At 41.7% G+C, this 21324-nt stretch overlaps 1 protein-coding gene across 1 annotated transcript in view; it reads left to right on the top strand.

Moving 5' to 3' along the window:
- LOC137624278 (heterogeneous nuclear ribonucleoprotein U-like protein 1) overlaps positions 1–21324 on the top strand; it is a 148455-nt gene that overhangs the window by 73180 nt on the left and 53951 nt on the right. Inside the window, exon 3 of the mRNA XM_068354820.1 lies at positions 3476–3718. Within this exon, the coding sequence (XP_068210921.1) occupies positions 3476–3718 (243 nt within the window). The remainder of the gene's footprint in view (positions 1–3475; positions 3719–21324) is intronic.

Below are 21324 nucleotides of genomic sequence, written 5' to 3'. Positions count from 1 at the left end.
CGAGCTTCCTTCACGTCCTTGGCCTAAGTCGTTCGAGATCCCAAGCCTGTCCAACTTGGTGGGGAATGAACTGGAGAGAGTACTTTGCCCAGTTAGAGCTCTTAGGTACTATCTAAAAAGGTCTTAACCTTTACGAGGACAATCAGAAGCCTTATGGTGTGATATCAAGAAACCTTCTTTTCCAAGGTCTAAGAACTCAGTTTCTTACTATTCAGGCTTCTGATTAGGGAAGCTCTTTCTCATCTGAAGGAAGAAGACCTTGCTTTGCTGAAGGTAAGGACACATGAAGTAGGAGCTGTGGCTACCTCAGTGGCCTTCAAACAGAACCGTTCTCTGCAGAGTGTTATGAATGCAACCTATTGGAGAAGCAAGTCAGTGTTCGCATCACTCTATCTCAAAGATGTCCAGTCTCTTTACGAGTACTGCTACACCCTGGGACCATTCGTAGCAACGAATGCAGTAGTAGGCGAGGGCTCAGCCACTACATTCCCATAATCCCATAACCTTTTAACCTTTCTCTTGAATACTTTTTATGGGTTGTACGGTCGGCTAAGAAGCCTTCCACATCCTTGTTGATTTGGCGGGTGGTCAATTCTTTCTTGAGAAGCGCCGAGGTTAAAGGTTGTGATGAGGTCCTTTAGTATGGGTTGCAGCCCTGTATACTTTAGCACCTTTGAGTTGATTCAGCCTTCCAAGAGGAACGCTGCGCTCAGTAAGGAAGACGAACTTATTAAAGGCAGAGTAATGGTTCAAGTCGACTTCCTTACCAGGTACTTATTATTTCATTGTTATTTTGAATAACTGATTATATGAAATACGGGATACTTAGCTATCTTATAGTCATGTACACTGGTTTTCACCCACCTCCCTGGGTGTGAATCAGCTACATGATTATCGGGTAAGTTTAATATTGAAAAATGTTATTTTCATTAGTAAAATAAATTTTTGAATATACTTACCCGATAATCATGATTTAATTGACCCACCCTTCCTCCCCATAGAGAACCAGTGGACCGAGGAAAAATTGAAGTGGTGTCAACAAGAAGTACTGCAGTACCTGGCCACAGGTGGCGCTTGTGAGTACACCCCCCTCTTGTATAGCGATCGCTGGCGTATCCCTTCCGTAGAATTCTGTCGGGCAACGGAGTTGACAGCTACATGATTATCGGGTAAGTATATTCAAAAATTTATTTTACTAATGAAAATAACATTTTATAACAAAGGTGTCAGTTATTGTAGGGTGGCGGTGAAGCCCTGTAGGTTGGCAGGTGAGTAGTATGGATGAACACTCAGTGCGATCTAACGTGCGGTTGCAAGATCACTGGAGATCCCCATTCTTTGTGCCCTTCTTGCAGAGGTTATGATTTTGCAGTCACCCCCTTTGAAAAGTGTAGGGAGTTGTTGGCCTTTCAGTGTCTGTAGTACCGTTAGGGAAGGAAGAGGAAGTCGGAAGGCTTCTTCATGGTCAAAGAAATCGGCTAGACATTTCTACTTTCCCTTATGGATTTGGAAAAAGCTTGTGATAGAGTTGATAGGGTAGCGATGTGGAATTTGATGAGATTATATGGAATTGCTGGAAGGTTGTTGCAAGCAGTGAAGAGTTTCTGCATTGGTAGTTGAGTGTGTTTTAGGATAGGAAATGAAGTTTGAGTGGTTTCCAGTAAGAGAGGGGTTGAGACATGGATGTGTAATGTCACCATGGTGGTTCAATTTGTTTGTTGATGGAGCTGTGAGAGGTGAATGCTCGAGTGTTTGATCGAGGATTGAATCTGATAGAGTGGGAAGTGAATCGGTTGTTGTTGTGGATGATACTAAGTTGATTGCAGACTCGAAGGAGAAGCTGAGGCGATGAGTGGCAGTTTTGGATGGTGTGTGAGAGAAGGAAGTTAATAGGTTATGAGATACACAAGAGAGGAAGCTGGTGCTAGTTAGGTTGAATATCATGTTGATTGAGAGTCTCTTGAGGATGTAGATCTGTTTAAGTACTTGGGGGTATGTCGTTGCTGAAAATGGTGGAGTCGAAGCAGATATACCGTCAGAGTGAAGGAAGGATATAAAGTGTTAGGGTCAGTGAAGGTAGTGGTAAAGAATAGAGGGTTAAGCATGAATGTAAAGAGAGTTCTGTATGAGAAAGTGATTGTACCAACTGTGATATATGGATCGGAGCTGTGGGGAATAAAAGTGACAGACAGAAATTGAATGTGTTCGAGATGAAGCCTGTGAGGAGTATGGCTGATGTATCTCGATTAGATAGGCTTAGGAACGAAGTAGTGAGGGTGAGAACGGGTGTAAGAAATGAATTAGCGTCCAGAGTGGTTGTGTGTTGAGGTGGTGTGGCCTTGTATAGAAAATGGAAAATGGCCATCTGTAGAAGAATGTGGTGAATGCAAGAGTTTATGGGTGAAGTATAAGAGGAAGGCCAAGGTTTGGGTGGATGGATGGAGCGAAGAAAGCTCTAGGTGATAGAGGGATAGATTTGAGCAAGACTAAAGAGCGATCTAGAAATACGAATGAATGGTGAGCGATTGTGATGCAGTTCCGATAGGCCCTGCTGCTTCCCCGGTCACCTTGGTGACATGAAGTAGCATCAGTAGGGAATTCAGCATATGAAGCTTCATTTGTGGTGGACAACGGGGGAGGGTGGGTTGCGGGGCCCTAGCAGTACCAACCAAACTCGGCGGAATACCATGCGAGGCTGGGAGGAGCAAAGAGTAAAAGTCTGCTTTTGTTTTATTTATTTTTATGTTGGCTACCATTAAAATAGGGGGAAGTGCCAAGGTAGAGAGATAGACTAGCTAAGCTACAACTCAAGTTAGAAAAGCAGCATGCTATAAGCCCAAGGGCTCCATCATGGAAAATAGTCCAGTTGGGTAAAGCAATAAGGAAATAAACTACTAGAGAAGTTATGAACAATAAAGATATATTTTTAGAACAGTAACAACATTGAAATAGATTTTTCATAAATAAACTATAAAAAGAAACATCTCAGCATGATCAACATGAAAACATTCATTGCAAGTTTGAACTTAACAAAATTACTCCAATTCATCTGCCTGATTAGGAAAACCATTCCACGTGTATTCCGTTCCTCTCCGCTACCTTAATAGCCAGTTACTCAGGACATAGTTGATAATTCTCAAGAGCCCTCATGTCAAATAATATCCAGAGTAGCTGATTTTCTCCTTCTAATCTTGTCTTATATTTCTGTAGTTAGGAATAATACAGATTGCTTTGAAAATTTGTGACATATAAATATGAAGGCCATAGGTTTAAAAAATATCAATTTCTGGGAAGGAAATTTGAATTTTTTATTATTTTGAAATGGAATCAAATTTAATTTGGTACAGTAAGTCTCTAGAGACCACATAGCACTTACCCAAAAATAAGTTTTAAGTTGAACACTCAATAGTACAGTACGATATTGCTATGTAGTGATAGTGTCATGTAATCCAATTTATTATTTAATTTTTTACAGACGTTAAGCAAGAACTGGGTAATGGATACGATGGGGATATGAAAATGGAGTCGGTTTTTGTAAAGGAGGAATCAATTGAACCGAAGCAGGAGACATCAGATACAGAAGACAGACGAGGAGAGAAAAGAAGAGCTCATTCTCGTTCCCGCTCACCCGATTCAAAGAAGGCAAGGCCGGAAGTGGAAGAAGTTAGAGTAGAAGATGAACCCGAACATGACAAATCTGCAGTATTACTGGATTGGTGTAAGTACAATACATGTCCTGCCTTTGTTTTTTGGTTTTTATCATCTCTTCTCAAACTTTGTACTTGTATCTTTGATTCGGGTTTTGTCATTTCGGTATGTTCTTGTATTTTTGTTTTTAGTATTCATGGTTTTGTTATATACAGGTAGTCGCTGGCTTACGACGGAGATAGGGACCGAGAGATGCGTCATAAGTCGAATTCGTCATATGACGAACTAGAAAAGTGAAGTTTCCGTAGATTTATGATGCGTTATGATTCGGCAATCTTCTGGATCATATTTTATCAATATTTTCTTACTGTCTATCATTATTCCATTTTCTTGTTTCATAGGATATCAGATGCTCTATTAATGCATTTTTGTATTCTAATTATCAATTTTGGAAGCATTTTACAATTGAGAGGTAATGAAAATTTTGTTTACCTTTGGTTATGATCAGCTGATCTGAAAGTGCCGCTACCTACCGTATCAAAATACAGTACAGTATGGCGTACATATGTATGGCATATTTTTTTTTTTTTATATATATATAATTTCTTAACTTATTAGAAATATCTTCATGATGAATATTACATCAGCGCCAATATGTTACATGAAATCAGTTTCCATACAGTTCGTCTAATCATTGGGTATAATGCGAAATCGTTGTAGCTCTTTCTCTGTGCGTGTGTTCATTTTTAAAGCTTCATACAGTATTCAAATTGTAGTTCAATATTAAGCCTTTATATTTCATTAAACATTACTGTGTTTAATTTTGGTTTATTAAAGCACGTTTATATTTTATTTTTCAATTTCTTGAGCATACCAATAATCAACAAATACTTTTGATTTACTTTCGGTAGGCATCAGCTGATCTCAAGGTCACGCAGCCATATTACTATTATGCGCACATATAGTGCGAATAACACTGAGTTATATAATTTTCTTGACATTCGAAATTTCTTCACAATGAATATTACATCAGCGCCAATATGTTATAGGGTATGACATTTTCCATACAATTCGTTTATAGACCTTATTATTAGTTATAAAAGAAATACGCACCTCTCTCTCTCTCTCTCTCTCTCTCTCTCTCTCTCTCTCTCTCTCTCTCTCTCTCTCTCTCTCTCTCTCTCTCTCTCTCTCTCTCTCTCTCTCATATCTTTTGGAAAATTATTAAAAAATTCTATATATCATTATTCGATGTTTCGATTATGGGAATAGTAACGCATCGGAGGAAAATCACTTGATTTGCCTCTCGTCTTCCGCCAGAAATGTGACGTCATCAGACTTTTTTCCTAAATTTACGGGAAGTTGTACTTCTCATGATTAATGATACAGACCAATAAAACACTTGACATCGTTACTCGGTGTTTAGATGATGGGAATGCTGTAATAAGAATACTCGGTAACACAATGAAAGGAAATTATTCGGTTTGTCAGCGCGCTTCTGCCAGATACATGACGTCACAAGACACGTGATGTAAACTCTACGAAGAATGAATTGCAAATATAAATTAATTTTCTTACAAGAAATTAAAAGAAAATACTAACTTACCAAGCAAAAGAATTTTATTTTTATAATGTAAAAGGAAATATATAATTCAAGAAAATATTTTTCGTTTTAGTATTCTTTCTTTAGATAAATATCGATCCATTATCAGAGATTAAATAGAACTAGCGTATAGTCAAATTTACGCTACGTAGTACTCATGACAATGATAGAAACCCACAAAATACTTTGTATCGTTACTTAATATTTCTATAATGGGAATGCTAATACTAATTGTTAGCCTATTGGAAGGAAATCACTGTATTGCCCGGTCTCTTTCTGCCAGTGATATGACTCACCAGTCACATAATATGAACTCAACTGATATTAAAACTTCTTATTGTATTTTTTTGTATGAAAATAGATACTGTATCTTAACAATTAAAAAAAAATAATAATTTAAGATAAATGAGTTTATTTTTTAGACAAGAAACTATTATTTTCAAGGAAATATTCATCCTGTTTCTGATAGACTTGTGACGTCATCGCCCTGAAAAAAATCGTTGTAAAGTCGAATTGTCATAAGTCGCATAGGTCGTAAGTCAAGCATTACCTGTACATAAGAAAATTTCCAACGGCGACTAATTATTACACTCCTCCCTCCTTTGATGTTTCTGGAATTATGTCTTTATGAAGCTGTGAAGACTCGGTATTTAGGATATTGCTCAATAAATTTGTTGGTAAGTTATTTTTAACCCTCATCATTACAAAGTACAGTATCAGATCTCCCTCACGATCTTCATACCAGATTTGTCACCATCGGATGTGTACTTATTCTATTTAAATAGATTAAAGTTTTTATTTTACTCTAAATGGCATAAAAGCCGGTGTCATGTACAGTACTTTTCCTTTGAAAAAATCTCTTCATTGTGAATTGATTACTATAAAGAATTATTTTTTGTTATATTATTTCACTCTTAATTGATAGTGAAGCGCTGATTCTATGTTGGTAGAGCATCCTCCTGTGATCCGTACTGTGTCTACGGCATCCTTGTAGTATATCCTTCTATATAAAAATGTTCCCTTGCCAAATTTTAAAATTGACAGCATGTTCCAGCCAATTGGTTACGTGCGGATGAGGGAAATTTGTGTTATATACCTACTGTGTACTGCATTTGCCACCATCCGTACTTTATCCGCAGTATCCGTACTTTCTCTGCTGACGGAGAAGAACAAGTAGACAGTATGGAGTGAGTACGGAAATATATGCGTAGACATTACAGGTGTTAGCCAGATGGTACCGATATCTGCGGAAACAGTATTGATGTTCGCAGAGGTAGCGGAGACAGTGCTGATTAAGAGGGGTTGTATAAAGGTGCCCGCAGGATCCTCTATTATTCCGTCTTCGCTGCTCTTCCAGATCACACAACCTCTACGATCCCTCTCAAAGTACCCAAATGCTCTGCCAAGTTTAAAGAAGCCAGCTGCTCCTACACCGACACCACCATCTCCTGCTGACAGTTTGTCCGCTGATGATCATGAAACGATCAACGCATACAATCCTGGTCTGGGGATTGGCTAAAACAAGAGGAGACTGCAATGTTATCAGAGTAACTCGGTGATGCTGCATCACGGACATCAGGACGATCAGCTCGGAAGGCAAAGTCACTTGCTGTGAAGCTGAGTCGCAGACAGGAGCAGGATGTGTCCGATTGGTAAAGGAACATGAGTGGCTGTACAACTTTCGATCGGCAGCCTACAAGGATACGAGACTGAAGAAAAATTTATTTGATGATAAGACGGTTGACCTTGGCATCACGTCTACAGAGCTCAGAACCTGGGTGAAGGGTAAGAAAGACCTTGCATTAAAGATATTGAAAAATAAAACCTCGGGCAGCGAAGCCAAGATTATGACGGATTGGGAACATTGGGTCTATGACAACTTACGTCATGTAGCGGGGGTTTGCCAAGCGTGTGGCTGAGCACAAGAGGAAGAACGCCGAACATTTGCCTCCACGGAAAACAACTGTCGCAGTTGAGCCAGGTGAAGGGTCGAAACGGATGTTACGCAGTGATGCCTTGCTACTGAATGACGACGTGGCATTTGAGGCCAGTTCCAGCAAGGGCAGAACTCTCATGACATGGTTGTCTGCAGTCCTGAACCAAGTAAGTACACTTGTATACAATTTGTGACTTTTATGTTATTTATTCATTATTGTGAACATTTTTTTTCTTGTTTGTATGTACCCCCAGTTGTGTGCAGTATTTGCAATAATCCCATTTTACAATTAATTTTCAGCTTACTCAACACACAGAGCAGTTGGTCACCATGCTGAGATGCCAGGAATGCACCCCGGACAGCCGTGAGGGATACCGTAGGGCCTTGGCAGATCTCGTCTACCATGTGTCTGGTCGTATGGATGACGACACGTTTGATGAATTCGAAGGTCAAAGCTTTACTCTCATCTCGAACTACCAGCTCGCTGCCAAATGCAAGCGGGAGTTCCATCAGCAGATTTCGACATGGCAGCAAGGGCCACCGCCTGCCTACCCACCGTAGCCGCAACCCGCTCGTGTCGCTTACGTTGCTCAGTAGGTGGTACCACAACTCAGCCCCCCATCGTCACAGGCCGTCGTCATCCAGCTTGTGGACCAACCACAGCAGAATTGATCTGTATCCTATCATCTGCGGTCGCCCAACTCACGTTCTTTGCTGTGTAGTCGATCTGCACCCAGACTGACTCCGCCCCGACATGAATTAACTGTAGTAACATCTTTGGCCAAATCCAAGCCAATCTCCAAGAAGAAGCGAGTTGTCAGGGAACCCTCCTCAGTACAGCCATTCTGTTATACTGTATTTGCAGTTGATATCTGTTAATGACATTCTCATACCTTCTTTTTCAGTTTGTTGAATGAAAATTAAAGTCTTTTGATATTGTGTCCTGTTGATATGTCTCTCCTATTGTTATAGAATATACAGTAGTATGGAATAAAAAATAAAATGAAAATAATAGAACATTGGGAGATTGAAGGAAGTAAAAGTGAAAGACGTGAAAACAAGAATAAAAGTAAGAAAAAAATAAATGAAATAAAAACTAAAATGAAAATTAGAAATAGATGTATAAACAGAAAGAAAATGAATTAAGGGATTTTGACGAAGGAAAAATCTATTTCTGGGGAGAGACCTGTGACGCCCGGCGAAAAAGTCCTTCTTTGTACTTTTTCTGATATAAATCTTCCAAATATACCAGAGAAAATTAAAAGCATGGAATGCAGAGGTTACAACCCTCGCGCGAGCACCTTGTTGGTGTCGTATATCTAACAAGGGCGTTTGTAAAACACTATTCACAGGCTGTCTTCCATTTAGATAATCCCTTCATCAAAGGGGGAGGGCCGTGACAGGCCCTAGAGAATACAGTTGGGTTACCCTACCGACACCCACCACTCGCGCTCACTAGGTCATCCTTCTGCAAGAATATATGGCTTGGCAAGGAAAGGGTGGGTCCGTACAAAAATAATCGGGAAGGGTTTCGCCGGGCGTCACAGGTCTCTCCCCAGAAATAGATTTTTCCTTCGTCAAAATCCCTTTTCTGGGTCGAACCTGTGACGGCCGGCGAAAAAGTACCAGAGAATGCCTTCCAAGCCCAATAAATTAATAACATAATGAGGAGAATACAATCACCATGTACGACAATACTATGATATAATAAAGTAACCGTCCAATTACCAACCAGCCAAATGACATAGGGAACGTAAGGTTAAATAATAATGACGACAAGGAACCAACTGAGTGTCGAATCGCAAAAGGCATCAAACCTTACATGTCTAAGTATATCTAAACATTAAAGGAACGGTAACTACAATAACAGTTAAACCATAGGAATTAAACATGGCAAATATCATAGGGCTAACGAACTACCAAGGAGAGCGGCGACGTGGTGTGAGTGGCGGGTAGGAGGGAGAAGAGAAGAGATGGAAGAAAGGAAGAAGAGGAGATTAATGGGGAGAGATAAGGCTCCCCTCTGCCATCGTTGGGTATTTAAGGGCCTGTAAGATCTTTAGATATTGGCGTTTGACAACCATAGGGGATTTCCAACCCGTATATTTTTTAAAATCATCAAAGTCCCTGTTCTGGAAATCATTGTTGGAGGCATCTACTGTCCGTATAGCATGAGCCTGGGGAAATGATTCCGGATTAGTATGTTTAATGAAGTAGAGGATTTGTTGCCTGATACCGTGAATGGAAATAGTACCTCCTTGTTCCCTGATAACCAAGGAGCCAGACGAGCGGGTGGCAGTTCTAGCTAAAAAGGGGCTTGAGAGTGTGACTGTACACGGAGAAAAATCCTGGGGATGAAGAATAATCTTCCGAGAGGAGCACCTATTTTGCGGATCCTCATTTTTTAGCTAGGGAAGCTTTGTCTGGAAAGGAGTACTTCGGCTGAAGGGAGGAAATCTATGTTTTCCGGGTTTCGTGAGAGCTGCTAGTTCTGATGTTCCATCACCTGAGGCCATAGCCGTTAGAAATAAAGTCTTCCTAAGAAGAGTGATATAAGAGCAGGATTCATTGTCCGTGTCCATCGCAAGTTTGAGAACACCGTTCATAGACCAAGAGTCCTTTTGTGGCCGAACCGAAGGTCGAAGCCTAGCACATGTTTTTGGGGTTGATGAGAAATAGGAATCAGCTAGGTTAATGTTGAACCCAACAAGGTAGATCTTCTTCAAAGCTGACTTGATGGTGGTTAAAGTGCTAACTGTTAGGCCTTTGTCAAATAGGAACCTCAAGAAAGAGATGGCTAAATGCGGGGACATACGAGTATGGTCTGCACTCTTAGGGGACCTACTAGTTGTTAACGGCCGAATCATATTGGCGAATTGTCGAGTCCCTTTTTGTCCCATTCGATGAAGAGATCGTTTCCGGTTCAATGTTCGCATCTCTACGAGCTGCCAACTTCCTGTAGTCCACAAAGTTAGAGTTTTGGCTATCCTTGAGTAATCTGACACAGTGAGTTTGGATACTCGGGTCAGTTTGAGGAACGGGATCCGGATGGGACTGAGTTTCAACTCGAGGAGGAGAGGAAACCAACTGTTCTTGGCCAGTGAGGTGGTACTAAAGCCACTGCGCCCGGGAAGGAGCGTAGTTTGTGTAAAAGTTTTTAGAAGATTCCCTGGGGGAGATAGGGAAATCTTCTTCTAATGGTTCCAATCCCGGGGTAATGCGTCCATGGCATAAGCCCGAGGGTCCAGGGTTGGGGTCACATAACAAGGAAGTTAGTGATTCATCTGAGTTGCGAATAGATCTACCTGGAGGCCTGGAACGAGCCTAAGTATCCACCGGAATGAAATTATGTCTAGAGACCATTCTGACTCCAGTGGATCCGTCCTGGATAGTGAGTCCGCTCTCACATTCTGGCCTCCCGCTAGGTGAGGTGCTGACAGGAACCAGTTCTCTTCTGTTGCCCAGGCGAAGATAGTGACCAGGATCTGATTCAGGTTGGGTGACTTGGATCCTCCCCTGTTGACGTAGTGTACTGCGTCTGTGCTGTCTGACACTACTCTGATGTGGGTCGACCTCGGAGGAGAGTCTCTCTTCAGGGTCAAGAACACTGCCATGGCTTTGAGAACAATGATATGGGACTGTTTCATGGAGAGTGACCAAGAACCTGAAACATCTGATGTTCGGAGTAATCCCCCCCATCCACTTAGAGACGCGGCTGTATGGAATGTCACTTGTGGAGGTGGGAATTGTAGAGGAACCGATTTGGAGAGGTCCTTCGGTTCGGACCATGGGCGTAGTCTCATTTTCAAGACAGAGGGGATCTTCGAGACCATGTCTCTTATAGGTACTGTAGCTCTCTTTCTCCAAACTCGATTGATGTCTTTGAGTTTGGCTTTTATTAGATCTGTTACTGAAGTGAATTGGAAAAGTCCGAGGATACTTTCTAAGGCTCTTCGGACACCTGTTTGTGTTTGAGAAAATTTTTTGATCTTGGAAACTATTCCTCTTACCTTTTGGAAGGGAGAGACAACGTGTGCTTCGAAAGGTCCCACTGAATGGCTAACCATTCTAAGCGGACTGATGGTTGCAGGCAAGATTTTTTGGGAGATTGACCCGAAATCACAGGTTGTCGAGAAATTGGAATAATTCCTTCGTAGCTCTGTTGCCTTCTATGACCGGCCGGGCCCAAATGAGCCAACCGGCCAGATAAGCAATGATCTGTATCTCTTGGTTCCTGAGTTGTTCTAACACTCTCTCTCCTAGTTTTGTGAATATCCTGGGATCAATGTTGAGGCCAAAGGGCATGTCTTGAACACAAAGGCTTTCCTGCTTAGGCGGAAACCCAGATAAGAAGAGAAGTTTCGAGCTAAAGGCGCAAGATAATAGTCGTCGGTAAGATCGACAGAGGTGGTGACGGTCCTACGGGGAAGTAAGGTCCGTACCTGAGAGATAGTCAACATCCGGAACTTGTCGCAGAGAATGTAAGAGTTTAGCTTGACAAGTCCAGGTCCACTCTCAATGCCGCCAAGCCTTTCTTCGGAATTGTGAACAGGTGGCTTTGGAACTTCAGTGATCGATCCCGTTTGATTTCTTCTTCTTGAGTAACCCTGTGGTGTACTCTTCCAGGATGGGAGTGGATTTCTGGGAGAAGGTCACTGGTGGAGGAGGAGGACCTTGTGGCCATTTTCACCTCAAACCTTTAGAGATTATGCTATGAGCCCACAGACCGAAGGTCCAATGGTCTCGAAAGTGGTAAAGTCTACCCCCTACCGGGACCACCGCGTTGTGAGGGGGTGAATCTAGGTACTTTCCTTCTCCGAGCCCCCTTTTTTCTAGGTCCGTCTCGATGGCGAGACTGTCTTCTACTCCTGTAGCTTCCTCTCTGGTGTTCACGAGAGGAGCCTGAGGGTTCGGATCTAGGGCTGTATGCAGGTAAAACATCCCAACGGGGTTGGGCTGTGTACCTGGGGAATCAGTGAGGTAGACCACCTGATGAGTGGGATTTGGATGCATAGACGTCGAATCGGAGGGAGGCTGTGATGACGAGTGGGTAACCGACTATCGATTCCTGTCTGATAGAGGCCTCAGACAGAACGTATTTCCCACAACTAACCCGATCAGACCATCAAACGTGTAGGTCGAATTGGAAGGGCAGATCTTGGAATTATCGTAACCCCCAGACTGACAACATCCTGGTCCAGACAGATCGGGCCTGCCCTTTAGGAAATAATACTGTTACCTTCGGTACCTTGTCTAACCTAACCAAGGCAATCTCTTTCAATCGAATGAATCCGTTGAACGGGAATTCTAGTACCTGGGAGTAAATTCTAGGTCCCCCAGAGGGAGGATGTCTATGCCATCCAGATTTATGGTACCATCTATATATGGAACATGTAAGGCAAATCTCTATGCGTTGTTTTTATCGAAGGAGGTTACTTCGATATGCCTGGGGCTGTAGGGGGAAACTTCTGAGTTCCTGAACGGATCTGACTCACTACCATACTTTTGAGCTCCGTCATAGCCCCTTGGTTTTCCCTAGAATGTGTTGCTTTTATCAGTCACGGTTTATGCAGGGTAACATGAACATCAGGATCCATTAAGGGTCCTAGGTCGGTGACGTAGGTAATTGCAAAGCTGAAGGCTCAAAATTCATCCCCACCTACCTGCCCGTCCATGGGGTCGTCGTCCAACCTTAGAGAGGACACTCTGAGGAGATAGGGACCTCTAGATGGAGCATTTCTTCCCAACCTTGATAACCAAGGGCGGAGAGCCTCTCTTGCAGGCCAGAGAGATTCATCATCATCCTGACGGGAACCATGTAGGCGAACCTTCTGTAAAAGAAAGGGGACATAAGTCTGGATGTTCCTTGAACTTTGGTTAATGATCCTATTCACAGGCTGGGATCAGCTGTATAACTCATAAAAATCAATTTTAAAGAAAAATCATTTAATGTACTATCTTTTGGGGTATAGTTCGACACTTGTATTCATGAAATGTGACACTGTTGGCGCATCCGCCACAGGTTGGCCACCCCTGACTCAGACGTTCAGAACCGGGTCTAACATTATTTACTGGCTATTAGTATTCTATTGATTCATCTGTTCACTGACCAGAGTTTCAAGGAACAGTAGATAGCCTCTCATGGCATGGTTAGTCTCGACCCGGCCCTTCATTAGAAGGGGCCAACGTTTGGTTCCCAGTACTGAGTGGAAACTTATTTCTATTTGAACACTATGTTGTATGGATATTTATTCATATTTAGGCATAGTTAGAATTGAATATGTATAAATATAGGCATAATCAATTTATTTCTATTTGAACACGATGTTGTATGAATATTTATTCATATTTAGGTATAGTTAGAATTGAATATGCACAAATATAGGCACAATCAATTTATTTCTATTTGAACACTATGTTGTATGGATATTTATTCATATTTAGGCATAGTTAGAATTGAAAATGCATAAATATAGGCATAATCAATTTATTTCTATTTGAACACGATGTTGTATGGATATTTATCCATATTTATACATAGTTAGAATTAAATATATGCATAAATATAGGCATAGTTATGTTCATATATTTTTATTTGGACTTTCAAGAATAACTAATGAATATTACCAACGCAAATTCAAAGTTTCATTAAAGTAAGTACAGTTTACTTTGTATTCATGTTAAATCCTTTCCTTTACAGCAAAACAAGAGATTGGCCCCCCGTGGTCTGAGTGAGCTCTGTCTGTACCGGAGCTCCGGTAACAATCCCCGGTACAAAGGTCCGTCATAGTGACAACGTGAACACCAGAGGAAAACTAATATTAACCTCAATGCTGATCGCCTGTACGATATCCGGTTAAGCCGGAGATTCGATGAAAAGGATCGTAATAATGATATTGTGATTATTTATGAAAAAGGGGTTCATACCCTGATTCTGATCGTCTGATTGATCTCTGTTTGTAACGGAGAACTAGTGACAAAGGTCCGTCATCGTGAAAACGTGATCCTCAGCGGTACGATAACATTCTGAATGTTTGTGTTATCTCCAGTGAAGCCGGAGATTCGATGAAAAAGGGACCGTAATAATGAAACTGTGAAGTCTTCATCGGTATCACATTGTTAACTCCGGTTCTGGCCGTCTGCTTGATCTCTGTTTGTACCGGAGATCCGGTAGCAAAGGCCCGTCACCGTGATATCGTGACCGTTCCCGGTACGATAACATTAACCTCAATGAATGATTGTGTTATCTCCCGTGAAGCCGGCCGTAACGGTGTAATTATGATCAAACATGACAAAGGTTCGTGTGTAAAAGGCTTCAGCCGGAGTCCGAGTGCCGGATTTCACCGTTGCACTCCAAAAATCTGCTCCTGAACGTTAACTAGTTCTCACCCAATGAGTATCCATATAGCGGAGCATAACTCAAGGCGGAGCTAAGCATAACTCCGGAGCTAAGGGTGTCGGTATAAAACGACCCCAATTAATGACTCATACACTAACGTACCTATTAATAGTGTTAGCTATATTAACAGTAACCACATCAATAAAAACGTTTATAATATTAAACGTACTATCATCAACTCTGATACTAAGAGGAGGCTTGAATAACTCGTGATCGTATAAAAACGGAGAACGGGAAATTCACCTCTCTTACTCGAGCTAACAAAGAAAACGAGAGAAGGGATAACTCATATCTGTAGAACAGGGAACGAGCAGTCTCTGTTTTCGCTCTCAAGGTTACATAATAAAAAACTGACATCACACAATAAAACAAGAACATTAATAAAATTGATTGCTTTTCTTAGTAATAACCAAGAACGAAGAATAACGTAACCAAAAAACAAGGATATAGTCTAAATCGAAGCCTCTGAGGCGAGAACAAACTAACAGACTAAATCGCTAAACTTTAATTCGCTATTCTTTAAATCGCTATTCTTCGTAGGTCCAAATTGGACTTGCAAGCAAATAAATACCATAGTAAAAATTAATGATAACACTAAAAGGCCATAAAACGTAAGTGATATAACCAAGATGACAGAGTACCAGATGGGCAAAATTAACTAGAATATTTACCGAAGCGAACATAACCCAAAATGGCTGCCGATACCTCGGCAAGACAATCGCTTCCAAAACTAAAAACCACCATATTGGAAACAGAACAAATGCCCGGTACTGTCAAAAGCTGCCAAAACAAACTATGGTACTTAACATTGGTAAGGGTGAAGTATCAACGTCAGTCATGTTGAATTAACGACAATCACTTCGAAAAACACTGGGCAAAACACTTATCAACTTTGCTGGCAAGTCCAAAACAGAAGGATGACCTAGTGAGCGCGAGTGGTGGGTGTCGGTAGGGTAACCCAACTGTATTCTCTAGGGCCTGTCATGGCCCTCCCCCTTTGATGAAGGGATTATCTAAATGGAAGACAGCCTGTGAATAGTGTTTTACAAACGCCCTTGTTAGATATACGACACCAACAAGGTGCTCGCGCGAGGGTTGTAACCTCTGCATTCCATGCTTTTAATTTTCTCTGGTATATTTGGAAGATTTATATCAGAAAAAGTACAAAGAAGGACTTTTTCGCCGGGCGTCACAGGTTCGACCCAGAAAAAGTATTAAGCATAATCTTAAGAGAAGATACAATACTAAGAAGAATGTAAATATTGACTATTGAATAGGAAAGAAAAATCGAAATTGCTAATAAGAATAGTGTAGATGATACAAAACTGGATTGAAAATAAAAGTAAAAACTGAAAACAAGGAAATAAAATCAAAAGATAAAGATGAAAAAAGTTGAAAAAGGAGGAAAACTAATTAAAAGAGTTAAAAAAAAGACCATTATTCACTTTTGCTACGATATTCTTATTATTATTACTTGCTAAGCTACAACCCTAATTGGGAAAGTGGGATGCTATAAGGCCAAGGGCTCCAACAGGGAAAATAGCCCAGTGAGGAAGGGAAATAAGGAAAAACTACAAGGGAAGTTTAAGAACAATAATACCATTAAAATAAATCTCTTCATATTTAAATTATAAAAACTTGAAAATAACAAGATGATAAAAATTTCAAAATAACGAGAGGAAGAGAGAATAGTGTGCTCGAATTTCCCTCAAGCTGAGTTTTCTGATTTCAGTTGGATATAAAAGAACTTTCCACGTCACCCATTCAGTGTGTATGTTCAAAGGTGGGTTGGGGGGTAGCTTTATTAGCATAAACAAAGACAGAGGTAGGTACTCAACTTTGACGAAGAAGAGGAAGCCACATCACAAAACAATTCTTCAAAAACTGTGAAAAAAGCTCCCACAAAAATAAACCCCACTGTAGTAACCAGCTGCGTTCAAAGGAATGAGAAGCGGGAGCCAATAGGAGCACTGGAAGGTGATAGGATGTGTAACTGCTCCTTACTTATCCTTCCCCTTCGTGGATTAGACTGGGTAAGGTCCATTTGGGGTGCAGATATCTATGGCTATCTTAGGATACGTCCCTGATTATACACGATATCTTCGGATAGTCGTTTCCGGGGGTTGGAAACCTGTGATACCTAACGGTAATTCTCTTGTAATATCAATCGCAGATATATTATACTGTAGAAGTTGCCAGAAGGAACATCCGTCAGGACGACATGGCTATCTCACCCAAAAATAGATTTTTTTCTACGCCAAAATCCCTTTTATATTCAAAATAAAGAAATGGTGTAATTGGTAATTATTCCTCGTTAGATAACCAACGAAAGACATAAGACAGCTCATTGGTAATGGACCTTATGTCAGACAGGAATGTAGGGAAAATGTTTCCTTTGGACACAGGAAGTCTCCTAATGTATAGTGTATAATTATAAGGGATATGATTGAGAGAGAGGGAGGTTTTTTCACATTGTATAATGACGATGGGAGCAAAATTTACACACCGATAGAGAAACTTTTTAATTGCACTTTTGTTATTCAGCTATTTTTTTCTATTAAATTATTATACAGTAACTGAACAGGGGCAGGATTCACACAGACAGGGAAGCTTTTTTTATGACATTTGATTTATTTTTTACATTATTATACAGTGACTTTGGATGGGGGCAAAATTTACACTGACAGAGAACCAATTTTTATGCCTTGGAATGGCTAAACTAATAATAGATATGAACTTCTTATTCATTTCATTACGGTGAAGAATGATTGAACTTTTCCATGATGTTAATAAAATATCTTTGCAATGAAATATGAAAATTAAGAAAATCAAAAGTAGATATTTTTAATAATAAAAATATAGTAATTATGTTGGTTTTATTGTATTTGAATATTATGTTAAAATCATCTTTTATAAATACAAAATGCAAGGACACATCCTGATCACCATCAGTTCGCCATAAGAAAGAAGTTTATTTTTGCCGCTCCTGACACTTGTGAACAAGGAAAATGCTTCTAGGTACTGAGGGTTTGTCTGACCAAGTCGTGCGTATGCGTCATTGCTATCTGTGATTTTTAGCGAATATTTCTGCGAAGTAAGTATTGGAATGGCAGAGGCAAGGGACAGTGACTGACTGATGATTCAGGTGGTAGACTTGTAGGCTCTTTCGAACCCCCTATCCTTTGTTCACAAGGCCAGTTTCTGATAGGCTGCGGGAATCACGTCATCAGATCACTAGAAAGTCAATGGATGAAACTACAATTACCAACAAAGAGACCGAGGGGCAACTTGTTCTTCGAAGGGAAATCCGAGCAATGATCGTCAATTCCAGGTTTCCTTCTCTGACCTGCCCGAGAATAGTACTGTACTCCAAAGGGAAGAGTGAAACATTGCTTCTTTGCGAGTGGGAAGAAGTCTCTGAGGTTTTCTACTATGTGAAACCCGACTGTGTCTAGTGCCATCAGTGACAGAAAATCCCTATTCATGGATTTCAATAACCTCAAGAGAGGTGACTTGCTCAATAATGCATAGTCTATGTAACAGAAGAAGCAGATCCTTCACCTCTTCCGATGGATCCAGCAGTAGCAGTGCGGACAGGCTGGGAAGGAGAAAGCCCACTGTTGTCTGAAAGCAAGTCACTATTTTAGGTCAGAGGTCAGAGCCCTACCACCACTCACAGAGGTGGCACCATGACTCATCAACCTTGCTGACTGTGATCATGCAAGTAGGTAAACTGAGGAAGTTGGGTATTGGTGAAGATCACTGCTCTCTCATTTCACTTGATAAGACTATGTCTGGGAGAGCTATTTGTTGTCATGACTGCCCTCTGCACTCTTGCTGGTCGTGTGGAGAACTCATTACTTCGGTATTGATGATACCTGGATAGAAGCTACGTAATGTCCATGGACCTTCTACAAAGGAAATCCTGAAGTTTACCCATTACAACTGTACATTTTGTGTCCACACCTGTTTACATGTAGCTTTCTATGAAATGGCACTGAAGAAATTCTATTAGGGCAATCCACAACTGAAAGAGGTGTGTCTGAAGGCAATAGTGGGAGTTGAAGCTGCTTGAGGCTGTGGCCACTGCTGATGTCATCACAGTTTTCCAAGAATTGGTCATTACCTCTTCTTCAGGCCATATCGAGTTACAAAACATAGGTATTCCAAGATAACAATCATGAAGAAGCAGACAAGATATTAATCAATTTGGCTGTCTTGGCATCACACCGAAAGTATCGACAAGATATTGGAAGAAAGATGCCTGAAGCTGCTGTTGCAACAAGTTACCGGTCATTTCATAGTAAGGCAAAGAGATGTTCCTTTGTCCCAGATAAAAGGATCGCAAGATAAAATCGGTATTTTGCACTTGCGGGAAGTATGGGCAGTGATCACAATAAGATAACGGGGAGTTGCAACGATTGAGAGTGCAGCAACAGGTTGGAAATCGGAGTGAACTGCACCATTTCGTATTTACTTATGGTAGAGAATCCATCTCTTTAGTTCAAGTTTTGATAATGCAAATATAGCCTGTTTTGTTATTTTTTAATGTTCATATTCTTTATAGATAGTGCATCATTTGAGTATTTTCAAATTAAATGTGATGCGAATAGACGTTTTTGTAATTTTTCCTTTGCTTTATGATTTATTTTATTTTACTAATTTATATTTTTTCAATATTAAACTTACCCGATAATCATGTAGCTGTCAACTCCGTTGCCCGACAGAATTCTATGGAGGGATACGCCAGCTATCACAATACTAGAAGGGGGTGTACTTACAGCGCCACCTGTGGCCAGGTACTATAGTACTTCTTGTTGACACCTCTTCAATTTTTCCTCTGTCGTGCTTCCGGCAAGACGTTCTGGGATACGCTTATGATCTTGGAGTATTTTCACGGCTATTTGGTGAAGTATTTCTCTCAGATTTCGGCTGTCGCTTTACTGGAAAACTTCTATATTAGCTTAGATAGCTATTATTTAGTCCTGATTAACGGTTAACGATCTTTTGCTTGATTTTGAAACCCCACTTGGCTAACTCTTTTGATTCAAGATGTCTGACATTTCACAAGCCCCCACCCATAGACGATGTAGGTCTTGTAATAGGCGTATTCCGAAGGCCTCGGTAGATCCTCACACCGCTTGTTCTGACTGTAGGGAAAGGCCCTGTCAGTTAGAAAATCGATGTGAGGAATGCGCCGGACTTTCGGAACTTGATTTTGTCCGTCTTCTTAAGTATTCAACCAAGTTAGAGAGAGGGAGAGTTAGGAGGAGTTCTTCTCACTCTTCACTTTTTTCCTCACCTCATGATCCCCTACCTTTTCCTACCCCTGTAGTGGATACCCCCGAACCTACTTTTTGCCCTCAGCCTGATATGTCTGTTGTTTTGCGTGCCATTCAGTCCTTAGGCGACAAAGTAGAGTCAGTGGTTAGTGATCATAAGTCTCTTATGGCCGAAGTCAAGGAACTTAGGGTCAAGAGTGCAGTGGGTGGTATTAGTGCCAGTGCTGTGACGAGTGCTAGTGTCAGTGCAGTGCCAAGTGCTAGTGTCAGTGTGGTGCGTGAGGATACTTCTGTGCGTGCCAGTCGTCCTCCCAGTCCGGGACCTCTTGCAAGCTCCCAAGCCCAGGGGAGAAGCAATGTCGAAGGGCAAAAGGGTTCGGCAGGCCTTGATCGGCGCACAGAAGTATCCTCGGTGGTTGCGGGCGTGTCTTCCAGAGACCATCACTCCCACCTGCAGACGATTGAGCCCGTCTTTTACTCGTCTGCTGATCAATTGTCAGGGAAGAAACGCTGGACTCAGGTCTCAAGACCACTCAAACGCAGAGTCCAGTCCGCAAGAACTCAACCGGGCTGCAGTCATTGGATCAGCTCTGACTCGCCGCAGTCATCAGTTGAATGCACTCCGCCTAAGAGGAGTAAGGTTCTGCCGCAACAGATCTCTGCTGTTAAGGCTTTACCTCAGCAGACCTTAGTGTCTGCCGACCCCAAGTTGACTCTACTGCAGTCCATGCAGTCACAACTTTCGGTCTTGATGCGTGAGTGTCAGGCTGAGAAGGTTGCGCCTCCTCCTGCGCTCGCTCCGCCTGACCGCAGTACTGCCTGCCAGGCGTACGATGTTGAGGCTCCTCAGGATACCTTACCACGTTCTGAGTTTACTGTTTCCAGTGGTGTGCAGCTCCCTCCGCCTTCCTTAAGGCAACCTCAGCAATGGGAACAGGAGGCTTATACCTTACTTCCTCCGCTTCCACTTGCAGTTCCACCAGTGAGGCAACACTCTCTTGAGGTACAACAACCTCTCCCATCCATGAGTCAGTCTCCTCAGCTCTCGCTGCAGCGAGCTCAACCCTCCTCAAGGCAAGCACCTCAACACCTTAGCCTTGCGCCTCAGAAACCTCAACTCGCGAGACAATTACTGCGTTCTGCGCAGCCACTACCTCATCGCTCTCAGCTCACACCTCAGGAACCTCAACTCGTTCCTCAGGAACTTGCTACTGCGCATCCGCCAACCACTCAGCAAGCGCAACCCTTGAGTTCAGCCACTCATGCCAGGAGTCAGCCTCCTCCACCCATGCGCCTACCTTCTGCTACTTCTTTTGATCAGCCTTTGCAGACTGAGCCTCAGGTGTTCCCTCAACAGAGTCTGGAAGAGGAAACCACAAATATTGTTGTTCCAACTCGTGCTGACTCTGCTGTTCAGCATACTTTACCGATCTCTTCGCTACACTCTGGTGATGAG

Source organism: Palaemon carinicauda, chromosome 31, assembly GCF_036898095.1.
Source record: "Palaemon carinicauda isolate YSFRI2023 chromosome 31, ASM3689809v2, whole genome shotgun sequence".
Taxonomy (NCBI): Eukaryota; Metazoa; Arthropoda; class Malacostraca; order Decapoda; family Palaemonidae; genus Palaemon; species Palaemon carinicauda.
This window is presented reverse-complemented; position numbering and strand designations above follow the sequence as displayed.